Below are 20,363 nucleotides of genomic sequence, written 5' to 3'. Positions count from 1 at the left end.
ACAATACCAGAAGGTGTCATTGCATCATCACATGTCTTCTAGACATATAGCAATCAGCTTTACCTAAATTAACTCCCAAGTGATTTTGACCGATTCCATACACCAACTCTATCATTGGTAAAAACCTAAAATTAAAAAGATGGAACTCTTTCGTTTGTACTTCTCGAGTCAATGTGGACCACACATAATTTAGTAAGAGAGACCAAAAGAAAAGTAACTAAGAGAGATCCAAAATTAGGACAAGAAATTGTCCTTACACTTGCAATTTAGAGAGATTAGAGGGAAAATAAAAGAGAAAAAAAATTATTAATACTAATGTCTGTATTTGTGGAAAAGCGGCTTGAACCAACCGACAGACAGGGAGGAGCATGAGTTCAATTTCTCTTTAGTTTTACTTGGCTTGGAATGGAAGGGACATGAATAGGTGTGTGGCAGTTAGAACCAACTCCCTCACTCAACTCAAACTCAACTCGAACTCACTCCCTCGTCACTTATCCCATTTTTAGTTCTTTTGACTGGGGACAAGCGGTCCGCCGCAAACCCCGCTCCCCTACCCCCGGGAACAGCTTGTCCTTACGCCTCCGTTTGCGGCGGCGCCACCTCCAGCAACACCCCCTCCACGGTCGTGGAAAAAGTCTCCACCACCACCCCCTCCTCCCCTCGCCCTCCTCCACTTGTCACCACCACCAACTCCCCTCTTCCCCCAGCACAACCTCGTTTCTCTCCATCGTTTCTCGTTCCCTCTCTCTCTGTCCACACAACCACAACTAAAAACTAGGACTGGCGTTGCTTCACCATACAACCTCACAACCACTTTCACTATACAAAGAACAAACTCCAACCCATCTTTTCCTTTGTCTCAATCTTAACCACAGAAAAAAGCCCTCCCTTTCCATCTCTTTCCAGCACACACCTCCATCCTCATCCTCGTCATCTTCTTCATCATCACCCTTCTTCTGCTCTTAGGTTTCGCTTCTTCTTTTCTTCTTCTCCTTCGCCTCCTTTTTCTTTTTGGTTTGCATCTTTACTTAGGATTGATCGGGTTCTCCTGATGGCATTGATTGTCGACCAACAACTGAATTTCAAGCACTTTTGCAAGATCTGCAAGAAGGGTTTCATGTGCGGAAGGGCCCTCGGAGGGCACATGAGGGCCCACGGGATCGGCGACGAGGGCGGGCACACAGACGACGAGGACCCCGGGAGCAACTGGGAGGACAAGAACATCGGGGACAACGTGCCTCCCAGCAGCAAGCGCATGTATGGGCTGCGGGCCAACCCTAATCGGCTCAAGAGCTGCCGGGCGTGCGAGAACTGCGGTAAGGAGTTCTCCTCTTGGAAGTCGTTCCTTGAGCACGGTAAGTGCGGGGCGGGCTCAGAGGATGTCGGCGACTCGTACTCGTCATCCCCAGAATCCGAGGACGAGGAGGATGGCGTCTCAAGGAGGCGGGGGTGCAAGTGGTCTAAAAGAAAAAGGTCCTTGAGAGTGAAGGTTGATAATGCTAATTCCAATTGCCCGTCAAGTGAAGAGGAAGACCTAGCAAATTGCCTAATGATGTTGTCTAATGGCATGGTGGATCCATCTTCGGCAGAGCCAGAGGAGTCGTGTGCATCGGCGAGCAAGGACGAGGAGCGCCGGAGGCCGATAAGTTTCATTGCTCCTCTCGCCTTCAGATCACCACCCACCACGGACAAGGCCAAAGGGGTGATCCCCAATAAAGGCCAGGGCCTTTTTGAGTGCAAAGCATGCAAGAAAGTGTTTAATTCCCACCAAGCATTGGGAGGCCATAGAGCAAGCCACAAGAAGGTCAAGGGGTGCTTCGCCGCGAGGGTCGACCACGCGTACGACTGGGTACCCGACGAGGACGCCATCACACAAGACGAGTTCTTCATGACGAAGTCCATGGCATCGAATTCGCCATTCGACCATGGCCTCAGCTCCTCGCTGCCGTCCACCTCAAAGAGGAAGTCGAAGGTGCACGAGTGCTCGATATGTCACCGGGTCTTCTCTTCGGGCCAGGCGCTGGGTGGGCACAAGAGATGCCACTGGATAACGTCGAACCCCGCAGACGCACCGGCGCTCGCGAAGTTGCAACACCTGCATGAACAGATGGAGCAAATCCAGCAGATGCCCGGCAAGTTCATCGACCCTGACGACCCACTCAACCTGAAACTCGACCTGAACCTCCCGGCACCATCTGATGACCTCCGGCGCGACCCGATGCACAGCCCCACCACCCGGTTCGCTCGAGTGTCCGCAGAGATGTACTTGCAGTCATGGCTGGGGCTGCATCCTAAAGAGAGCGAACATAATAATCAGCACATGGAAGAGAATGACTTCAACAGCAACAAGAATGATAATGAAAAGAATAATAACATGGACAATAATTACAATGATGATAGTAACATCGCAACAACTCACAGTGCAGTCGACGATGAAGCAGAGAGTAAGGTGAAGCTTGCAAAGTTGAGCGAACTCAAGGATGTGAACATGAGTGGAGGGTCTTCTTCATGGTTGCAGGTGGGGATTGGTTCAACAACTGCCGAAGAAGCAACAAAGTGAGGATTCTTTTTTTTTTCTTTAGCCCTCCATTTATTTATGATCTTGATTTCTTACCCTCCATTTTTTTTTTATGTAAGTAAGAGAAGTTCAAATTTACAAGTACGCGAGTTGACCATTTGTTTTAAGTTATTTTTTTAATTCTTCCCCGATGTAAATTAACGGGAACATAATTGTGTTCATAATAGAAAGAGGTTTGGTCAATCCATGTTGCAGTGTTATTTATTCTTTGCATAGTCTTTTTCGTTATGTGCTTACTGTCTTTACTCACTAGCTTCAAGATCGTGCATTGTAGAATCTTCTTTACATTTTATGATCATTTTTAAGTTTCTGCAGAAGATGCTAGCATGCATACGGCCATGCATGCGTCTCTACATATGTCCAACTTTGAATCAAACAGTCAATGTGACTGCATACGAGCCGAACGTACGTATTTCCAATGTCTAAGAATATAAAAATGTTTGCGCTCGAGAAGGATAAAATGAAAGGGGTTTCATAAGCGGTTGAAGTTGATTTTTCAAATTATCTTTGCAATGTTTGTTCTTGTTGTAGCATTGGTTGTGAGTTGTGTCGAACACGAATGCAAACTAATGATCCGACATGGAGGTCGCCAGGTCTGACCCATTTGGCTTTTCAATCAATGCGTCCACTAATGATCATGTGTATTTATTAACTTACGCATGGACAAAATAAATGCACAACGATCAATGCACAACGATCTCGTTAATAACGTGAATACCCTAGTTAATAATGACAAAAACATTTCCTATGTTGGGGCAAAGAATAAATGATTTATAGCTCCATAGAGGTGAGTATGATTTCAGGATAGAATCCAAAATTTAAGAATTGGACCAATGGAAAGTGGTCCAGTTCTAGGTTCTAGTATATGTAGGGTAGGTTTTAGGTTCCAAAAAATGGAGAACCTATTTCGATGAATAGGTTCTCCGAAATTTAAAATAAGTTTTCGTGTTTTCGCGCGATTTTGTAGAATTCTATGGCATCTAATGATGAGTGTGTAATATAAAAGTACTAATTTGAGCTTCTATTTTTGGCAATATCTATGACTGAAATTTTTATTTTGTTAAAATTTCATAATCTTCGTGTGTCTAACTATGAGTTGTGATAAATGAATTGAAGCAAATGATGATCATTAGAGCTGATAACTCACTAGAATTATTCAATTAAGAGTGTATATGGAACCTAGGTAAATCCTAAAATAAACCTTAGAACCTATTCATTTTAAGACTACTTTAGAAACCAATGGAACGACTGGACAAATGACTATTCATGATTCCCTAATTGAATCAATTACATATTAGTTCCAAACTAGAGGAATGCTATGGTTAAACTTCGTTTGAAACAATGTGGTAGAAAGCATGTGACTTGAAGAAAATGATTAGCTGTGGATTCTTACACCCACCCTTTTTATTATATAGGAATGAAGGGTAGGTTCCAAGTTCCTCAATATGGAAATTAATTTCTAGGTTCCAAAAATTAGGGAATCTATTTCTACGGGTAGATTTTAATTTTCATGTAGAACCTAAAACTGCTTACCCCTATAACTTAGTAGGGGAGATTTTGGAAAGACCTTAAGCCAAACACAATTTCATTGGCAAAGTGGTAAATTCTTTTTGTTTTTTGTCTGGTTCTATCATATATCTATTATAAGTCACTATGGTGCTGTTTGATAACCATCCAAACAGTGACTGATTCTGATTTTTTTGTTCTCGAGAGCAGTATGGGAACATAATCGCATTTGGTAAAATTTATGTTCCTAGGAACAAATTTTTTCTCAGGAACAGATTTGGAGTAGAATTAAGAATTAAAAAAAAGTTGATTCTTATTCCGGGAACAAAAGAAATAATAAAAAAAGTGGAACCCTTCTCTCTCCTCCTTTGTTGCCGTTCGCCCGTTATTGCCTGTCGCCATCGTTCGCCGATCATCAACAACTAGTCCGGCGAGCTCGTCGGAGGCTTGCCAAGCCAGGGCGAGGTTCGACGAGCTTGTCGAAGGCAAGCCCAGCCACTGACGAGGCTCGCTTAGCCACCGGCGAGGCTGGGCGAGCCTTGCTGGTGGCCAGGCAGGCCTCACCCAGCCCTGGCGAGGCTCGCCCAGCCCCAGCAAGGCTTGCCCAGCCCTGGCGAGGCCAAGCCTCGGCGAGGCTGAGTAAGGGTTGGGCTAGCCTCGCCTAGTTGCCGGCGAGGCTTGGCCGACGAGGGCCAGCCTCGCCGAGGGTCGGCGATGCTCTAGTGAGGTCATCGGCCCTCGTCTGGCTGGTTGCCGGTCCGGCGACCGGCCCGAAGAAGAAGAAGAATAAGAGAAAAAAAGAAAAAAGAAAAAAAAGAAAAAAGGAAAAAAAGAAAAGGAAAAAAGTATAAAAATTATTTAAAAATTAAAAGAAATTGATTTAGAACATAATCAATAAGCACGGTACCAAACGCAATTCTATTCTAGAATTAGAAATTTTGGACAGCTATCAAACGACTTAAAATGCTTAGAATCTATTATTGGGAACAGAATAAAAAAGAATAATTTCTGATAAGAATCTACTTTCGGGAAAACAGAATCGTTACCAAATGTGCCCTATGTGTGCTATGTGCTGAGCGCAGGTTGCGAAATCTTACTTCCTTACTCACCATAGCCCCTCTAAGAAGGTGGGAATGTACTCTCTACTTTCCTACTCCTAGGTGAGAAGGGTGGCCACTAGGGTGACCACAAATGGCTAGAAAGATGCAAATTAGTCATAGGCCTATTGTACAAAGTTGAATTTAATCCTAATTTTTTCCATTGAACTAATATGATCAAAGCCTTTAAGTGAAAATACAATCTTAACTAAATCATGCATGAAATTTCTAATGTGATGGTCCAGTCATTGCTAACCATCGTACGTGTCTTGACTGGTGATTTGATGTGGACAAATTTACTTGAAACGATTGTCATTTTGTGTAATTTTCTGATTTTTTTTTCTTTCTATAGAAGAGAGGGTATTTTAGTCATCTTAGTTGAGTTGACATGGCAAATACATAGTTTTCAAAATTGAGTTATTTTGTTGGCCCAATTCGCTATAAGAACTTCAAACTTGAGGTCCACTATCAATTCTGATCCAAACTTTATTCTTGTATCACTAGCTTTCAATCAAGTTTCAAATTCACCATTATTAGCTTGTCGTTCAAAAGTGCCGATAGTTATCTGACATGGCAATTCCATGTGTACATTATCTTCGTGTTAGTGCTGACGTGGATTTAAGACAACAACTTTCTCAGTTCATCGCCTTTTTTCGCACGAACTTATTCGGTCATAACTTCGCTGCTGCTCACCCATCGCCACCCAAACCTTTGACAGCTTGCCATGACCTCCGACAAACCCTCCATGACAGTTGGCAGTCGTCGTAATCATCTCTGGCGAGTTCAGTCGAGGCCCCTATCCTCGGCTCTAGTTTTTCAAGCTCCAGGAAGCTTTCTTTATTGGCCACCGCCTTCACTCAGCCATCTCCCAAGCTTTGCTGGCTCATTTAGTGCACGGACGGCGATTGAGCTCCCTTTTCTCTCACTTTGTGCCCTACAGTCAACCTCCACTAGTCGAGGTTGCCACCTATGATTGAGGCGAGTGAGGTCATGGATAGACACTTAAGGTGGCGCGACCCAAATTTGAGCTCGAGCACCCCCGTTAATTGAGGTTGCATGGTTGGTCATGACCTTCATTGGATAGTTGTGCTCATTCACGTCAAGTCATTCGTGTTGAGCACACTTTTCTCCGTAACCCCAAATATCTCCACAATAGAAAGAGATCGAATCACCCCAAGTCACCGGGTATGTTAGCAAATGCTTGCCTTTGGCTAAGCTCTATTTGGTTATCAGTCGGTGTCAAAATGGGTTGAAGACTCACTTTTTAACCAAAATGTTGCAGGTTGAGTAAGGTATGGATTAGTCAAATATAAAAAAATTGGGTTGTTTTGAATTGGAGATGTAAAGCCCAATTAAATGTGAGTTTTAATGGGTCTAGATCTTTTACCCTGACCCAACCCACTTAGAAGAATATGACTTAGACCAAAGATGAAGTGAATCTCTTGGAGACTTGGGGCAAACCTGCTCAGCCAGCACTCGGCCAGGCGAAACCAAGACTCCACCTATGTCGCCACTTGTAAGCCCACCCTCTACTTGGAGGTCTCAGTCCTCACAGATTGGATTTTTTTTTTTTTTTTTTTTTTTTGGGTAGGGAATGGCTTGCGCCAGACTATGAGATAGAATATTTTGTTAGACCTGATGGGCACTTGGTCCGCTCAAAGGATGAATTTGAGCTATATGTAGAGTAGTGGTCTTTGACTCTCCATGAGTACCCCTTGACTTTGCGTAATGCTGAGCCATCACCAAGTGCTTGATTTAATGTTTGATAGAAAAATAGTATGTCATATTTTCTCTCAATATTTACAACTTTTTCTAATTCGTTTTTTCTCTAACTAATAGTTGATATGTCAAAATCTAAAGAGGGTAAAAAATAATATTCCATTACTAAACGATTGCAAAGATGAAGAGATGCATCTTTAGCTCATGACGTGTGCTTTATGAAAAATACCTTTCCATCCTCGTACTTCGAGTGAGATATATGATTTTGGTACCATCATGATGATGTTAGCCTTTGTACTACTATTTTGAAAACAAGTACCTTTTCCTCATTAATAACAATTCAAGATTTGAATTAACCTCCACGTCATTGTCCTAATTGAACTCCTGTCCGTCATCAAAGGCGATAATTTTAGGAGAAAAGTTGTTAAAAATGGATGTTGAGTTGAGTCTGGTAGCAGCCAAATTGATAATTGATCGCTAGATTAATATTATATAGAATATGTCAAAAACGGATTAAATAAGTCAATTTGAGTTGAATTATTTTCAATTTAGTCAACGAGTTTGGCTGGCCTACTCGTCGGGCATGCACACTAGAACAATCAGATTCATCCCCTCGGTCAGGTTACAAGGATCGTACGGATTTTCTGCCACGGGAACCTGGCACATGGTGAGCCCCCGGTAGGTGTCGTTGGCGATGATTATAGGGGGTCGGGAGCGATGAGGCTAGTGATGGAGGCCATTTTGGCGATGCAGGGCTGGGAATTGAGGAGGGTTGGAGACAGAGACGAGGGAGGCGTAGATAGCACAGCAGTGCATCGGAAGCTGACGTGGAGGTAAGAGGTCCTCGCATGCGAAGCCCTAGGTGAAGTTATTTTTTCTTTTGGGTTTTCACTCTTAATCCCTACTGACAGATCTTTGCCTGTTTATTGTCTCGATTTGAACTGATTCGGAGGAACTACAACGCCCTCCAAAAAGCAGGGTAAGTTGGTGGATCCCTAGGTGAAGTTATTTTATCTTCTGGGTTTTCACTCTTAATCCCAACTGACAGATCTTTGCCTGTTTTTTGTCTCGATTTGAACTGATTCGGAGGAACTACAACGCCCTCCAAAAAGCAAGGTAAGTTGGTGGATCCGTGTGGGAAGAAGACGACGGACAGAGAAAGTTGGTGCAACAGAGAAATTGGTGCCTTAAATCCATGTCAGTGCCGACCGGGGGGTAATGTATACGTGGAATTACCCTTTCAAACAACTAATGACTGTTTTGAATAGTAAGTTAACATGAGCATATTTGAGACAGAAAGAGCTAGAATTGATATCAATCTAAAGTTATGGTATTTTTTCCTTTTATGAATTAGGCCTTTTTTGTTGTCGTGGAGTGAATTTTAGGCATGTTTATTGTATTTTCTCAATTTTTTAAATACGACAACCTCCGAGTTTTTCCCTTACATCTCTCGCTCTCGACCTTTTAGGACCATTACCACATTAGAATTATCTCATTTATGACCTCTCATACAAAGTAAGTAGTGTGCGAGTTTTCAATGGATCAATGTTACTAAAATAGAACGCAATATAATGGTAAAAATTATAATAATGCTATTTGCATCAAAGCAGATAATTTCTCAAGTTAATAATTACTTCTCATTCCATATATTTCACAATTGAAGTTGGAATTCTTTTTTTTTTTTTTTTTTCCTTCTTAAATTTTCCAAAGGACTTTCTCAATTTTCAAAAAATTGGAAAATTTGGTGGGCCCAAACTTTGTGGATGTGAAGGATTTTTCAAAGAACTGAGGCCTCCTCCAGACCCCTCTGAATCCACCCACGCAAGGGTTGAACCCGAATGCAACCGTTTGTTTACCGTGTCACGTAGGTCGACACGATTACTGCACAAGCTCGATTAGAAGAAGCCCAACCCGTTTGTTCGTTTGGAGCTCAGTCCCTTTTTTTCTATTTTTAAAAATATTTCGATCTGATAATTTGCGTATTTTCCAGCCTATTTGATGCTTTCTTATTAGTGTCGGAATTCTCTATCATTTGGTTATAGTGAGAGGGTGATCTCCGAATTTGTGCCAATAAATGGGTTTGTGCCAACTGTGATTTTTCGCTTCTAAGTGTTCAATTCGTGTCGACTTGGTCAAATCTGATATAATCACGTACACTTGAAAAACAAGGAAAAATATATTGCTGAAATAGGGGTTGTTTAGTTTATTCTGCCGCATGATAGCCCGTTGACGTGAGAAACATTCATGCATCATTAAGGTGGCCGGCATGTATAGGGATGTTAATTTCTAGGTAATTTAGGTCGAGCCATGAATCATTTTATAAGATGGCCTATCAAACCGTTGATCGGACTGATTTTTCACGAAGGTAGGTGAATCGTGCCCTTCTCCGGGCATCGAGTGTCCCTCTGCTAAATTCCGAGTGCGGCCTTGATCTTATGCGTTATTTTTGAATTTGAGAACTCGTGAGTTGAGATATGCCAATATAAAGCTATTAATGATATCGGGAAATTTTCATATCTTCTTTGTTTCATCATGTCTCTTGGGCTTGTGAATTGATTGCACATATCTTTGATTGATCCTGATTTATTGTAATTGACATTGTAATAACTTATTACCTCAATGGTCATCTTGCAAAGACTATAAATTGTAGCAAGTAATCTTCGTCAAAACACACAAAGATATATAAAAATTACACAATTCCTTTTTTGGCACAATTTTTTCATTATGTAAAGCTTATACTCAATTGCGCTCCACGCGCAAAAGAAAAAAAAGGGAACATTCGAGTCCTTCCAATGGCACTAAAGTCCAGGTGATTTTTTTTTCCGAGATTGAGACTCTTCCACACGGTTTCGACCAAAGTCGACGGACGCGATGAATTGGACCATGACTTTGGCCGAAGAATTAATAAGTCCCGCCGACTGGAAATAAGCAAAGTTTCCGTTCGACCACACTATAGCCAAGCATAGTTCATGTCGAGAGAGAGAGAGAGAGAGAGAGGATTTCACAGTGGTCAACCCACCCAAAGTTTGACTTTTGGAGCACCATGATTAAGGGGATCGTCCTAAATCTTTATAACTAAGTTGCTCCAAACTTTTGCAACCATAGTGGGTCGAAAGTTCAAAGAAACCACTACGTAAGTTTGGAAAAGTAGTGACCAGACAAATAATAATTTCAAATACTAGACCAGAGGATTCCCTTTTAGATTCTGTTGAATGTGTGACCTCAAGGTTTTATACACATTCAGACTCTCCTTACCAAATGACTTAAGTTTTGATTTGGATATACTAACGTGGTATTAAAACTAGGTTTTGCCCCTATGTATCCTACATGCATGGCTCCTCACTTGTGTATAATTTCAAATATTAGACCAAACGGTTCCATTTTAGTTTCTACTATATGATGTATACATTAAGTCTTCATTTTAACCTATTAACCTAATTTTCATTTGAGCATTCTAAATATAAAACTAGGGTTTGCCCTGATTTATTCCGCATGTGTGGTTTCTTGGGATGTGTTTGGTAAATTTCTATTCTCGGGAACAATTTTTTTTTTTTTTTTTAAAACAGTTTTTTTTTTTTTTTTCATTTCAATTCCTGGAATAGTTTTGAGTAAAAAAAAAAAAAAGTTTCGTAATTGCACAAATTTTTTATTTCCGGAATAAAAAAAGAACATGAATGCATATGGTATGATTTACAATTTTTTTTTTTGTGATGTAGAATTTCATTTAATTTTTTGATATTTTTTTTTTTTTTTCCCTCTCTTCTTTTTCCTCCTCTAGCTTGTCGTCAAGCAATGGCTAGTCCCGAGAGGGGGGCAAAGGACCGGTTAGAAGAGGAAGAAGAAAACAAAAGAAATTAAAAAAAAACTTATTCGAGAAATTGTTACTAGGAACAAGAATCAACTTTTTGTACTTCTTATTTATGTTCCAAATCTAATTCTCGACTACTTTTCTATTATTGGGAATAGAAAAATTAACTGATGTTACTAAACTTGAATCTATTTATATTCCAAGGAACAAAAGAACAGAAAATTAGAGATATAGAAACATTAACAAATGAAGCCTTGTTTGTCAAATTTTCATGTCATTATCAACACAGTTTGCACACAAAAGGAAACTTTAAAGTTACACAAACTCTCTCGTCTAAGAGGTTCATGTCAGTCTGCAAACATGTGGTCTCTTTTTACCAAGGAAAAATAGCACAAGAAGTGTCATAACTTTCATATAACTTCATTTTAATGTTAAATTTTCGAGTCTTACTTCAATGCCACTCTAAAAAAGCACACTTAAGTACCATCGGCAGTTTCTTTGTCAAAAAATCTAATGTGACGTTATTTTATGATAAACGATCCGATGTGGCTTGTTGGAGAATTAAAGTGAGCAACATTAGAGCCAAATGACATTAGTTTTGCCCTAAATTAACAAATTGGGGATAATTTCATTTTGTTTTCTAAACCCTAATCCACTTAGAACCTAAAACCTACTCATTGGTAGAGATACCTCATTCTTTGAAACGTGGAACATGGAGCCTACCTTGTCACATATTCTAGGGTCGATTTTAGGGTCTAATAGGCTCTTTTTTTGTTTCATTTTTAGTTAAGCAAAATGAAATTGAAGGCAACAACAAAAATAAGCACTTCCTATTTGTCAATAGCAATAATCCATAAAAGATGAACATGAGAAAGAATAATAAAGGTTTCAAAACACGTAATATAAAACCTAAATTATAGAACTTTAGTCTTCAACCATCCCTGAAAGATTGTTTCAAATTCTAGTCGAGTGAAATTAAAAGAAAGAACAATTTAGTTAATCACTTAGTAATATTTTTAATTTTAAAAATAACTATTAACTAAACAATTAGAAAAGCCTCACCACATATATTCAATCTGCTTCAATTGGTAAACTTTATATACCAATGATATCTCCTCATTAAGAAAATCCATATCTATAGAAAAAGAAGAAGAAGAGATTAAATAAAAAATTCACTCATTATATATATGAAAGAAATTACAATACATAAAAATATAAACACCACTTTAAGTTTCGATTTGGGAGAAAAATTAGGGATTTTATTTTAGATTCCCAGTTCGGCTCCTAGTCCCGATTTTGGTTCAGTTCCTACAAAAATGAAACTAGGAATTGAACCATTTCTTTCTAGAACCTAAAACTAAATTAGTTCCCATCGATCCAGTCCTATCATAGAATCAATTTTACCCCTAGCTATGTGTCATGGGCCGATCGATTGGGATCGTGACTGCGTGGCAACTCGGGCACTTTAGGATCGGATTGGATCGCCAAAGCACTTAAGCCAAGCCTTGATTGGTCGAAAGCTCACTCGCTCACTCGCTTTGGAAAGATAGAAGCTTTGTATTGCGGAAGTAGTGGATGATTACAAATAAATGATGACACCCCTTTTATAGTTGAGGGCCTCGGATTATATCCATTGATCTAGAATGCTATCGGCGGACGAGATCGCACCGCCTCAACTACCGACATAAGTGCCAACCACTAGACATAAATGTTTAACTACTAGCTACCGACATAAATGAAGCTAGAGTTTTCTAGAAACTTCGGGGAGAAGGCTCGTTGGGAATCCGAGCGAGAACAGGAGGTCTACCACGGACGAGTCACGGTCGACTCTGGGGAACCTCTTGGGTCGTCCTTCTTTCAGCTCGTGACATTCTCTCCCACTCAATCGAGCGATGCCCTCGTCGCTCACAGCTTGGCGGTCGACCTTCTTGACACGAGCACGGGCTTTGGCACGAGCTTTGTTGTTTCGACCTCGTTTGGTGCGGATGCTCATGTATGATGGACCACACCCTTCGATAATGAAATCAGACTTGTCACGCGGCTCCATCTTCGGCTTGGACGGAGCATGCGGCGCGTACTCAACCTCGGGGAAGAGCACTTGGATGGGCATGGCGTGTGTTGGAGTAGGATCCAACTCTACCTTCGGCTTCACCTCGGATAGCTTGTTGAGTTGCTTCACGGACTTCAAATCTTTGTCGAGGCGTCGGATCATTGCGATGGTCTTGGTGTCGACCACCCCTTTCATCATGGGGATCGTCATCGGGTATTGCGGGTCAAGGATCGCGAGGCACTTGGTCCTCATGTCGATCATAGATCTCACACTATGGAAGAATTGAATACCAAGGATGAGATCATAATCATCGAGTGGGATTACCTCGAAATCCATCTTGCCCTTCCATGCGCCAATCTTGACAGCTACATCCGAAGTCGACCCTACACCATGGACGCCTTCCGAGTTGACCGGCTTAAAGATGTTTCCAGTTGGCTCCACACGAAGCTCCAAGGTCTTTGCAACCTTGGTTGACATGAACATGTTCGACGCGCTAGTGTCGACCAAAGTGTAAAGTGTTCGGCCACACACTTCGACTTTGACGAAGAACATGTCGGTGTTCGGTGTGATTCCTTTAGGTGGTGATCAAGTTCGGACGGAGTTGATTGTCTTCACACCTTCGAGTCGGGTTTGTCGTCGCTCTTCTTTGGGCTCCTCCTCCACCTCATCGATGGCTAGGAGAGCATTGATTCGTCCCCTCTTCGGTCACTTTTGGGTCCAGTGTGGACCTTTGCAAATAAAGCAAGGAGAGGGCGGAGGTTGATCGAACTTACTTGCGTAGTCCGTCGGTGGTTGACCTCTTTGGAAGGACGGCTTAGAAGTCCCTTCTCCCCATGTTTTGGCTCGGCCACCTTGATCATGCGCGCCTCGGGGAGTGCTTCTCGTGTCGATCTGACCTCCAATTTCTTGCTCGGTTGTTCCTCGGCTCAATCTTAGTGAGGTCGATGAGAGACTCGGCCATGCTTAGTGCACACGCTAGACTACTCACGTCGTCCCGCCGCTTTAGCTCAAGTTGTGCCCATGGCTTCAGTCCATCCATGAACGCCCCGAAAGCCTCCTCTTCGCTTAGGTTGTGAATTTGGAGTTTGAGCTCCGTGAGCTCCGTGAACTCCTTCACGTACTCTCAGATCACGCCTCTTTGAGGCAATGGAGCATGCTTCGGGCTTCTTGTTGAGCGAACTCGGGGAAGAAATAGTTGTGGAATTCCCTCACAAAGTCGTCCCACGTGTTCACGGGATCAGCGCTGCGTCGAATCTCATCGCACCTATTGCACCACCACAGCATCGCCGTATCAGACAGGAACATGGAAGCGGTTCGTACCTTGGTTGACTTGTCTCAGATGTTGACGGCGTCGAAGTATTGTTCCATGCTCCAAACGAAGTTGTCCACCTCTTGGGCGGACCAGTTGCCTTTGAACTCCTTTAGCTTCAACACCTCAATTTTGGGCACTGCTTGAGTAGGCACCGCACCGTTCGTGATGCTTAGCTTGCATAGGGCGAGCTCGGTCTAGAGCTCTTGGATCTCCGCCTTCATGGCTTCAACCTCTTCCCTACACGGGCTTACCTCCTCGATTATTTGGATGCGCTCGTTCAAACCATCGATTGATGCTTCGAGAGCTTCGTCCTTGTCGAACAGTGGAGCCGTGGCTTGGTTGATGCCGGTCATGAAGTCTTCGCGGAGTGAGCCCTCAACCTCCATGATCCGGTCTCGCACATCGTCAAGACCTTCCATGAGTTCGAGCACATAACTCCGGACCTTCCCAATATTCTCATTGAACGTGGCCGCAGCATCCACCGAGGTCTCCCTCTTCTTTGATCGGCCGCGGGTCTCTTTGACTTGCCCGGCCTCTCCAACTATAGCCGCTTCTTGGCTTGACATTCTTTCGAACAGTTGACGCTCTTCAATCTCTTGGAAACGGATCTCTCTTTAGCTCTGATACCACTTGTCACGGGCCGATCGATTGGGATCGTGACCACGCGGTGACTCGGGCACTTTAAGATTAGATTGGATCGCCAAAGCACCTAAGCCAAGCCTTGATCGGTCGAAAGCTCACTCGCTCGCTTACCCGGATCGTAGAGAGAGAAAGAATCTAGAGAGAAGAGCTTTGGAAAGATAGAAACTTTGTATTGCGGAAGTAATGGATGATTACAAATGAAGGAGGACACCCTTTTTATAGTTGAGGGTCTCGGATTACATCCATTGATCTAGAATGCTATCGGTGGACGAGATTGCACCGCCTCAACTACCGACATAAGTGCCAACCACTAGACATAAATGTTTAACTACTAGCTACCGACATAAATGAAGCTAGAGTTTTCTAGAAACTTCGGGGAGAAGGCTCGTTGGGAATCCGAGCAAGCACAAGAGGTCTACCACGGACGAGTCACGGTCGACTCTGGGGAACCTCTCGGGTCGTCCTTCTTTCGGCCCGTGACATATGCCTGATAGTTTGGTGTCGAGCTTTCAATAAAAGGGGAAGCAGTGATGAGGTGGCCGAAGGTGGTGGAGCTAATCGATTCTGTTGCTTGTAGTCAACTTTATAGAAAGGTTAAGCTACTTAGTCTGTCTTTTTGCTTAATAGTGAGCATGAAAAATTAATTAGGTAGGCGAACAAAGTCCATAAAAATTTGAACTTGAGAGTTTTAACTTTGATATCATGTGATATTTTATAGGACTACTACCAACAATTTTAAAAATTTAATTTATTAGATAAAATGTGCAATTTATTATTTAAATATTCTAACATTTTTGTCTTTTGTCCATGTTGGACTTTAAAATTCAGTAAAAAGAGCCATGTAGGACTCTTTGCTAAAATTTGTTGCTAAAGGCACTTAAATGTTCATTTTTTCTTTCGTGTATCACTCAAGTGATTGTTCAAAAAATTTTGATATTAAAATAAGTGAGTACAAAAGTTGTGGCATATCTACTGTACTTTTTCCCTTCTGTTTTGTATCTTAAATTTTATGTTGGAAATTTTATGGTTTCATGTTGTTAGTTACCAAGAATGCTATTTTAGAACAATAATTTTCTAATACTTAAGACATATGAACTTAATTGTAATAATTTTCAATGAACTGGGGCCATAGTAGAATTCTCATAATTTCTGGGTATATTTAATCACTGATGAATAAACGCTAATTATCCCGCCAGTAGACATGGAAGTTTTTTCCGCGTTGACTGCTGACTGGGTCCTTTGACCCAATTTATCTTTTTTTCGTCATTCAATGTACAGTCTTTTTTATTTTTCCAATTAGTTATGAATTTAAATAAAAGGTTCTTTTAGCTTCATTTTCATGTAAATAAATCCTCATTCTAATATATTCAGTCCTCAAATCCACAAATCCACAAATCCACAAATCCAATGAGTTATGGGTCCTAGATTATCTGCATATCATCACTCCAAAAATATTGTCTAATTAGTTTTAAATTTGTTGTATAAATACCAATATATTTAAGAACTTTCTAAAGTTGTCAATTTAGTTCTAAATTTTTGCATGAAATTTCAATGTAGTCATTTTGACAAACTTTTGCTGGAAATCGCAGATGTGATGGCGTGTTACGTAAAACGTCTAATGATGATTGGATTGCTACGTCAATGATTTTCTAGAAAAAAATGATTGAAAGGATTGCATTGAAATTTTGAGCTAAAGTTTAGAACTAAATTGACAAAATTTAAAAGTTTATAATTTAGTTGATATTCACAATTTTTTCTTTCACTTCCTTGACTAGCGGATGGATGATAACTTACAATTGGGGGCACTTGTTGAAGTTCAAAGACTCCTTCGTTGGTAAGGCAGCCGGTCCAGTGATTGACGGAATGATGAACGACGCTAGAATCTATAGATTGATGGCTGAGAAAGTAAGTGCGCCCCACACACTGGCAATGCTTCTAACTACGTTTCCTTAGAAATGCATTGGTATCGGATCATAATTTTTAGGGTCAATGCTGCAAAAAATTTCACCTATGATAAATTTCTCTCAAAATTCAAAACCTATATATCCGTGATAAATTTGTAACGCATTAATTTTCATTAAATTTTACTGTCAAAATTCTGAATTAAATGACATATGATAGTTGACGAGTATACCGGTTTTGAGTTTACTCTCCATTTATTAGAAGTGTACTTGTTCGTAATTTTTTTGTAACAGAGGGTAAATTTGTTAGGAATGTACCAATGGGTGTATCAATTTAGGTTTTTCGTGATATTCACCATAGTTTTTACACCTGTTGGAGAGGAAAGACTAGGGTCAGGGCCGCCAATGTCGGACACGATCTGTTTGCAGAAACACAGACATGACTTCCCATAGCAATTCAATTACTTGGGATGTGGAAATAAAATTAAGATGTTTTAAGTCGACATGAATTATAGATATGATTACGTTATGCCAACCCAGGTCTGGTTAGGATTGTTGGCAAAGAAATATGACAATGAGCATCCTTGAGGTTCGGCCGACGAATAATCAATTAACTCACCTCTTTTAGACGCTCGAGAAAGGGGCCCTGAACGCGTTGATGACCGGACGAAGAAGGCATGCGGCGGCCTCTCTTGTTTGGTTTACACCGTCAATCACGACGATGTAGAAAAACACGAACCCTTTGACGTCATTTCTGAAAAAACGGCCCTTATGGATCTATAGTTTTCTTCTCAGGACAATAACTTTCAGTTTTGATTTTCGAGTTAGTTTGCATAATTTTGACATTTGTAAGAGTCGCATTAACAAGCTACAAATTCATTATCGATGCATTTCTCTAACTGTTTAAATATTTTGGGAGATGATTTTTCCCACGTAGTATAAGAACACATGTCTAGCGATTGGTCTAGCGATCGTTCTAGCACTCTTTTACCTGTTAACTCGTTCGCTAGAGCCTCAGTAATTTCATCACGTCTACATCTTGTATTGTGCTTGTAAGGTATCGCTTATATGTCGATGCATTTCCTAGTAGACTTTTGAGGAAAAAAAAAAAACAGTCTGACGGGTTCAACTCAACTATAGAAATGGCTATTTTTTTCTAAAAAAAATTCCTAAACTTCAACAAGGTCTCAATTCTAGCCTCAATTTCTTTTTCTTTTTTTTGTTGTTGTTGTCTTTTTTGGGTTTCATTAAAATGCACCAACTTTGAATTGGTACCTAAATCTGGCCTCAGTCAATTTTCCGTCAGATGATACTGTTAAAGATCCCACGTCATTTTTGGTATACTCGACGACTCATGATTGTGTTTTCGTTCCACCGAAGGAGAAAATTCCAAGGGACATGGAATTTGGCAATAGATTGAAGGAAGCATGTAGTGGTGAACCCCTTTCTTGTCTTTTCTTTTCAGAGTGCCATTTATTGTATCACGTTATTTAGCATGCTTGCAATCTTGCCTGGGGTCTCCCCGGCAAAAGGTTGAAGAAAGCTTTTCTGGTATAAAACAAGATTATTTTGTAATAATATTTTAATTTTGGGCCATCACAATTCAAGATAGTATTTGGAGTGAATCTATACATCAAAGGACCACATTGAACAAAGTATAAGAATTCAATGATAAAATTGGAAAAGAAATATTTACGGATAATTGTGTCATTATTCCAATATTTAGATACAAGCACTTGTTTGATTATACGTAGTTTAGATAATATTCCCCGTCTCTATTGTTGAGTACTTGCTCAATAGGATAATTATCTAATCAATCTTAAATTTATAATACATATGTCAATTTAGTCTTAAACCTTTTTAATTTTGTTGAGGTAGTTCTAAATTTTTGTGCAAAATTCTAGTGTAGTCCTTTTGATTAATTACTATCGGCAATTGATGGTGTGACATCAGCTCATTGCCGGTGTCCTACGCAGGACGTTGACGTGGACTTATGGATCGCCACGCTAGTGATTCTCGGTGGAACTTGGTTAGAAAGATTGAATTGGAATGTCGCCTAAAGATTTAAGATTATATTGACAATATCGAAAAATTTAGGAGTCAATTGACATCTAATATGTTTAGAACTGAATTGACATTAATATTCTATCACAAGGCTAAAAGTAAAAATACAAATAAAAAATCGTCTATTTACTTTCATTTGATTCAAAGTTATATCCTTTTTAGAACGTATTGAACATTTATGCTTGGACTCTTCACATGACAGACTTCATTGATTTGTTAAAAACGGCATTACTTTTGCCTTTTATAAGAAATATGTTTCAAAATGGGTACTACATCTTATAAAAAGGTTCAAAGTCGTCTCTTCACATTTTGTAGAATTTCTAGAAGAGTCTGCGAATAGTTTGCATTTTGGGTTTGGTCACGTTCATTTTAATTAACCAGTTTGCATTTTGGTAGTATGCGCAGCATAAATTCAAATGGTTTTTGGCATCTTGAAATTTCAAAAGACCTACCACTTTCCACTTTGAACTCTATTGGGAAAAATTAGATGACTAATGGATCCTACAGCGTAATTCTCTGGTTTTCTTTTGGCCAAAGTTTATTAAAGTATGTAAATCATGCTTGAAAAAAAATTACTAAAACATTCATGTAGATTTCTTAAAAGGTTAAACGAAGAAGTATTGCAATTATAAATCAACCGCCGCAAGTTACATTTATACACTTGACTGATATTTTGAGAATTGAACATGTTCTTGCTAAAAAAATCAGGCCCTGTTTTAGTAACAATGCTGGCTAACGCATGAGTTTCGGATTAAACCCCCACCTGGTTTGGAATCACCCCATCAAGCCACGAATCGAGTTGGTACCGGATGCTAGGTATGAGCTACTACTGAAATAAAGTTGACAATGAAAGGAGAAACTGGGAAAAAAAATGGAAAAAGAATAATTTTCAGCAACTTGGGTCTTAATCAATAGGTATGTAGCAAGAGCATGGACCAAAAAATAGAATTAAAAAAAAAACTAATTAAAAAGAAGAAGAGAAAAGCAACGATGATGTGTAGCAAGAGGACCAGGACTTGGTCTACCATGCCCTCACAGGACGGCATTCAATCTCCCAATCCCCCCATGCAACACTCCAATTCCTTTGGACTTGGTTTTTTTGCCCATTTCCTCCCCCACACATTCCCAAACTTCAAGCCCCCTCACCCCCATGGATCCAAATTTCAAGGAGCCTCTTCTCTCTCTCTCTCCCCCTCTCTCTCTCTAGAAAAATTCTGGATGCTTCAACCCAGGTTCACTGCTTTCTTGGTCAAACCACCCACATTCACTCTTGATGTTAATCATGCGTTATCATCCTCTCTTACTCTCTCTCTCTCCTCTTTTACCTTTTCGAAAAAAAAAAATACATTTTCTTAAAAGTGATTTCACTCTCAACAAAAATTTAATGTTTTCTGTTCATTAATTTTTATGAGTAATACAAGCAATAATCATTCATTTTTTGTGAAAAAAATAGCTCTCGAGTGATAAATAGTGGCATTGACGTAATGCCTCTTGGTAGTAGTGGACTCGTGGCTTTATTCTAGCAACCGGACATTTCATAATAGTTGACGGCAGTCTTATAGATACTCGCATCTTGAGGCTTTGAAAATGATTAATGGAAAACTTTGGTCAGCTTTTTAAGTAATCCTTCTTATAATTCCATAGGAGTAATTTCTGTCAGCGAATCTCGTGTCACAGGCAGGTGAC

At 40.4% G+C, this 20,363-nt stretch overlaps 1 protein-coding gene across 1 annotated transcript; it reads left to right on the top strand.

Annotated features, from left to right (window-relative positions):
* Positions 1 to 439: 439 nt before the first annotated feature.
* Positions 440 to 2,761, top strand: LOC104442275 (zinc finger protein ZAT4). The gene has a single exon (XM_010055641.3). It carries the CDS (start codon positions 1,052 to 1,054, stop codon positions 2,558 to 2,560), a length of 1,509 nt encoding a protein of 502 aa, XP_010053943.2. The 5' UTR covers positions 440 to 1,051; the 3' UTR covers positions 2,561 to 2,761.
* Positions 2,762 to 20,363: the final 17,602 nt, after the last annotated feature.

Source organism: Eucalyptus grandis, chromosome 4 (assembly GCF_016545825.1).
Source record: "Eucalyptus grandis isolate ANBG69807.140 chromosome 4, ASM1654582v1, whole genome shotgun sequence".
Lineage (NCBI taxonomy): Eukaryota > Viridiplantae > Streptophyta > Magnoliopsida > Myrtales > Myrtaceae > Eucalyptus > Eucalyptus grandis.
Note: the sequence above shows the minus strand (reverse complement) of the source record. Positions and strands in the feature narration are given on the sequence as shown.

Bases quoted from the DNA above. Each gene is read 5' to 3' on its own strand.
- LOC104442275 (XM_010055641.3), top strand. From the start codon at position 1,052: ATGGCATTGATTGTCGACCAACAACTGAATTTCAAGCACTTTTGCAAG.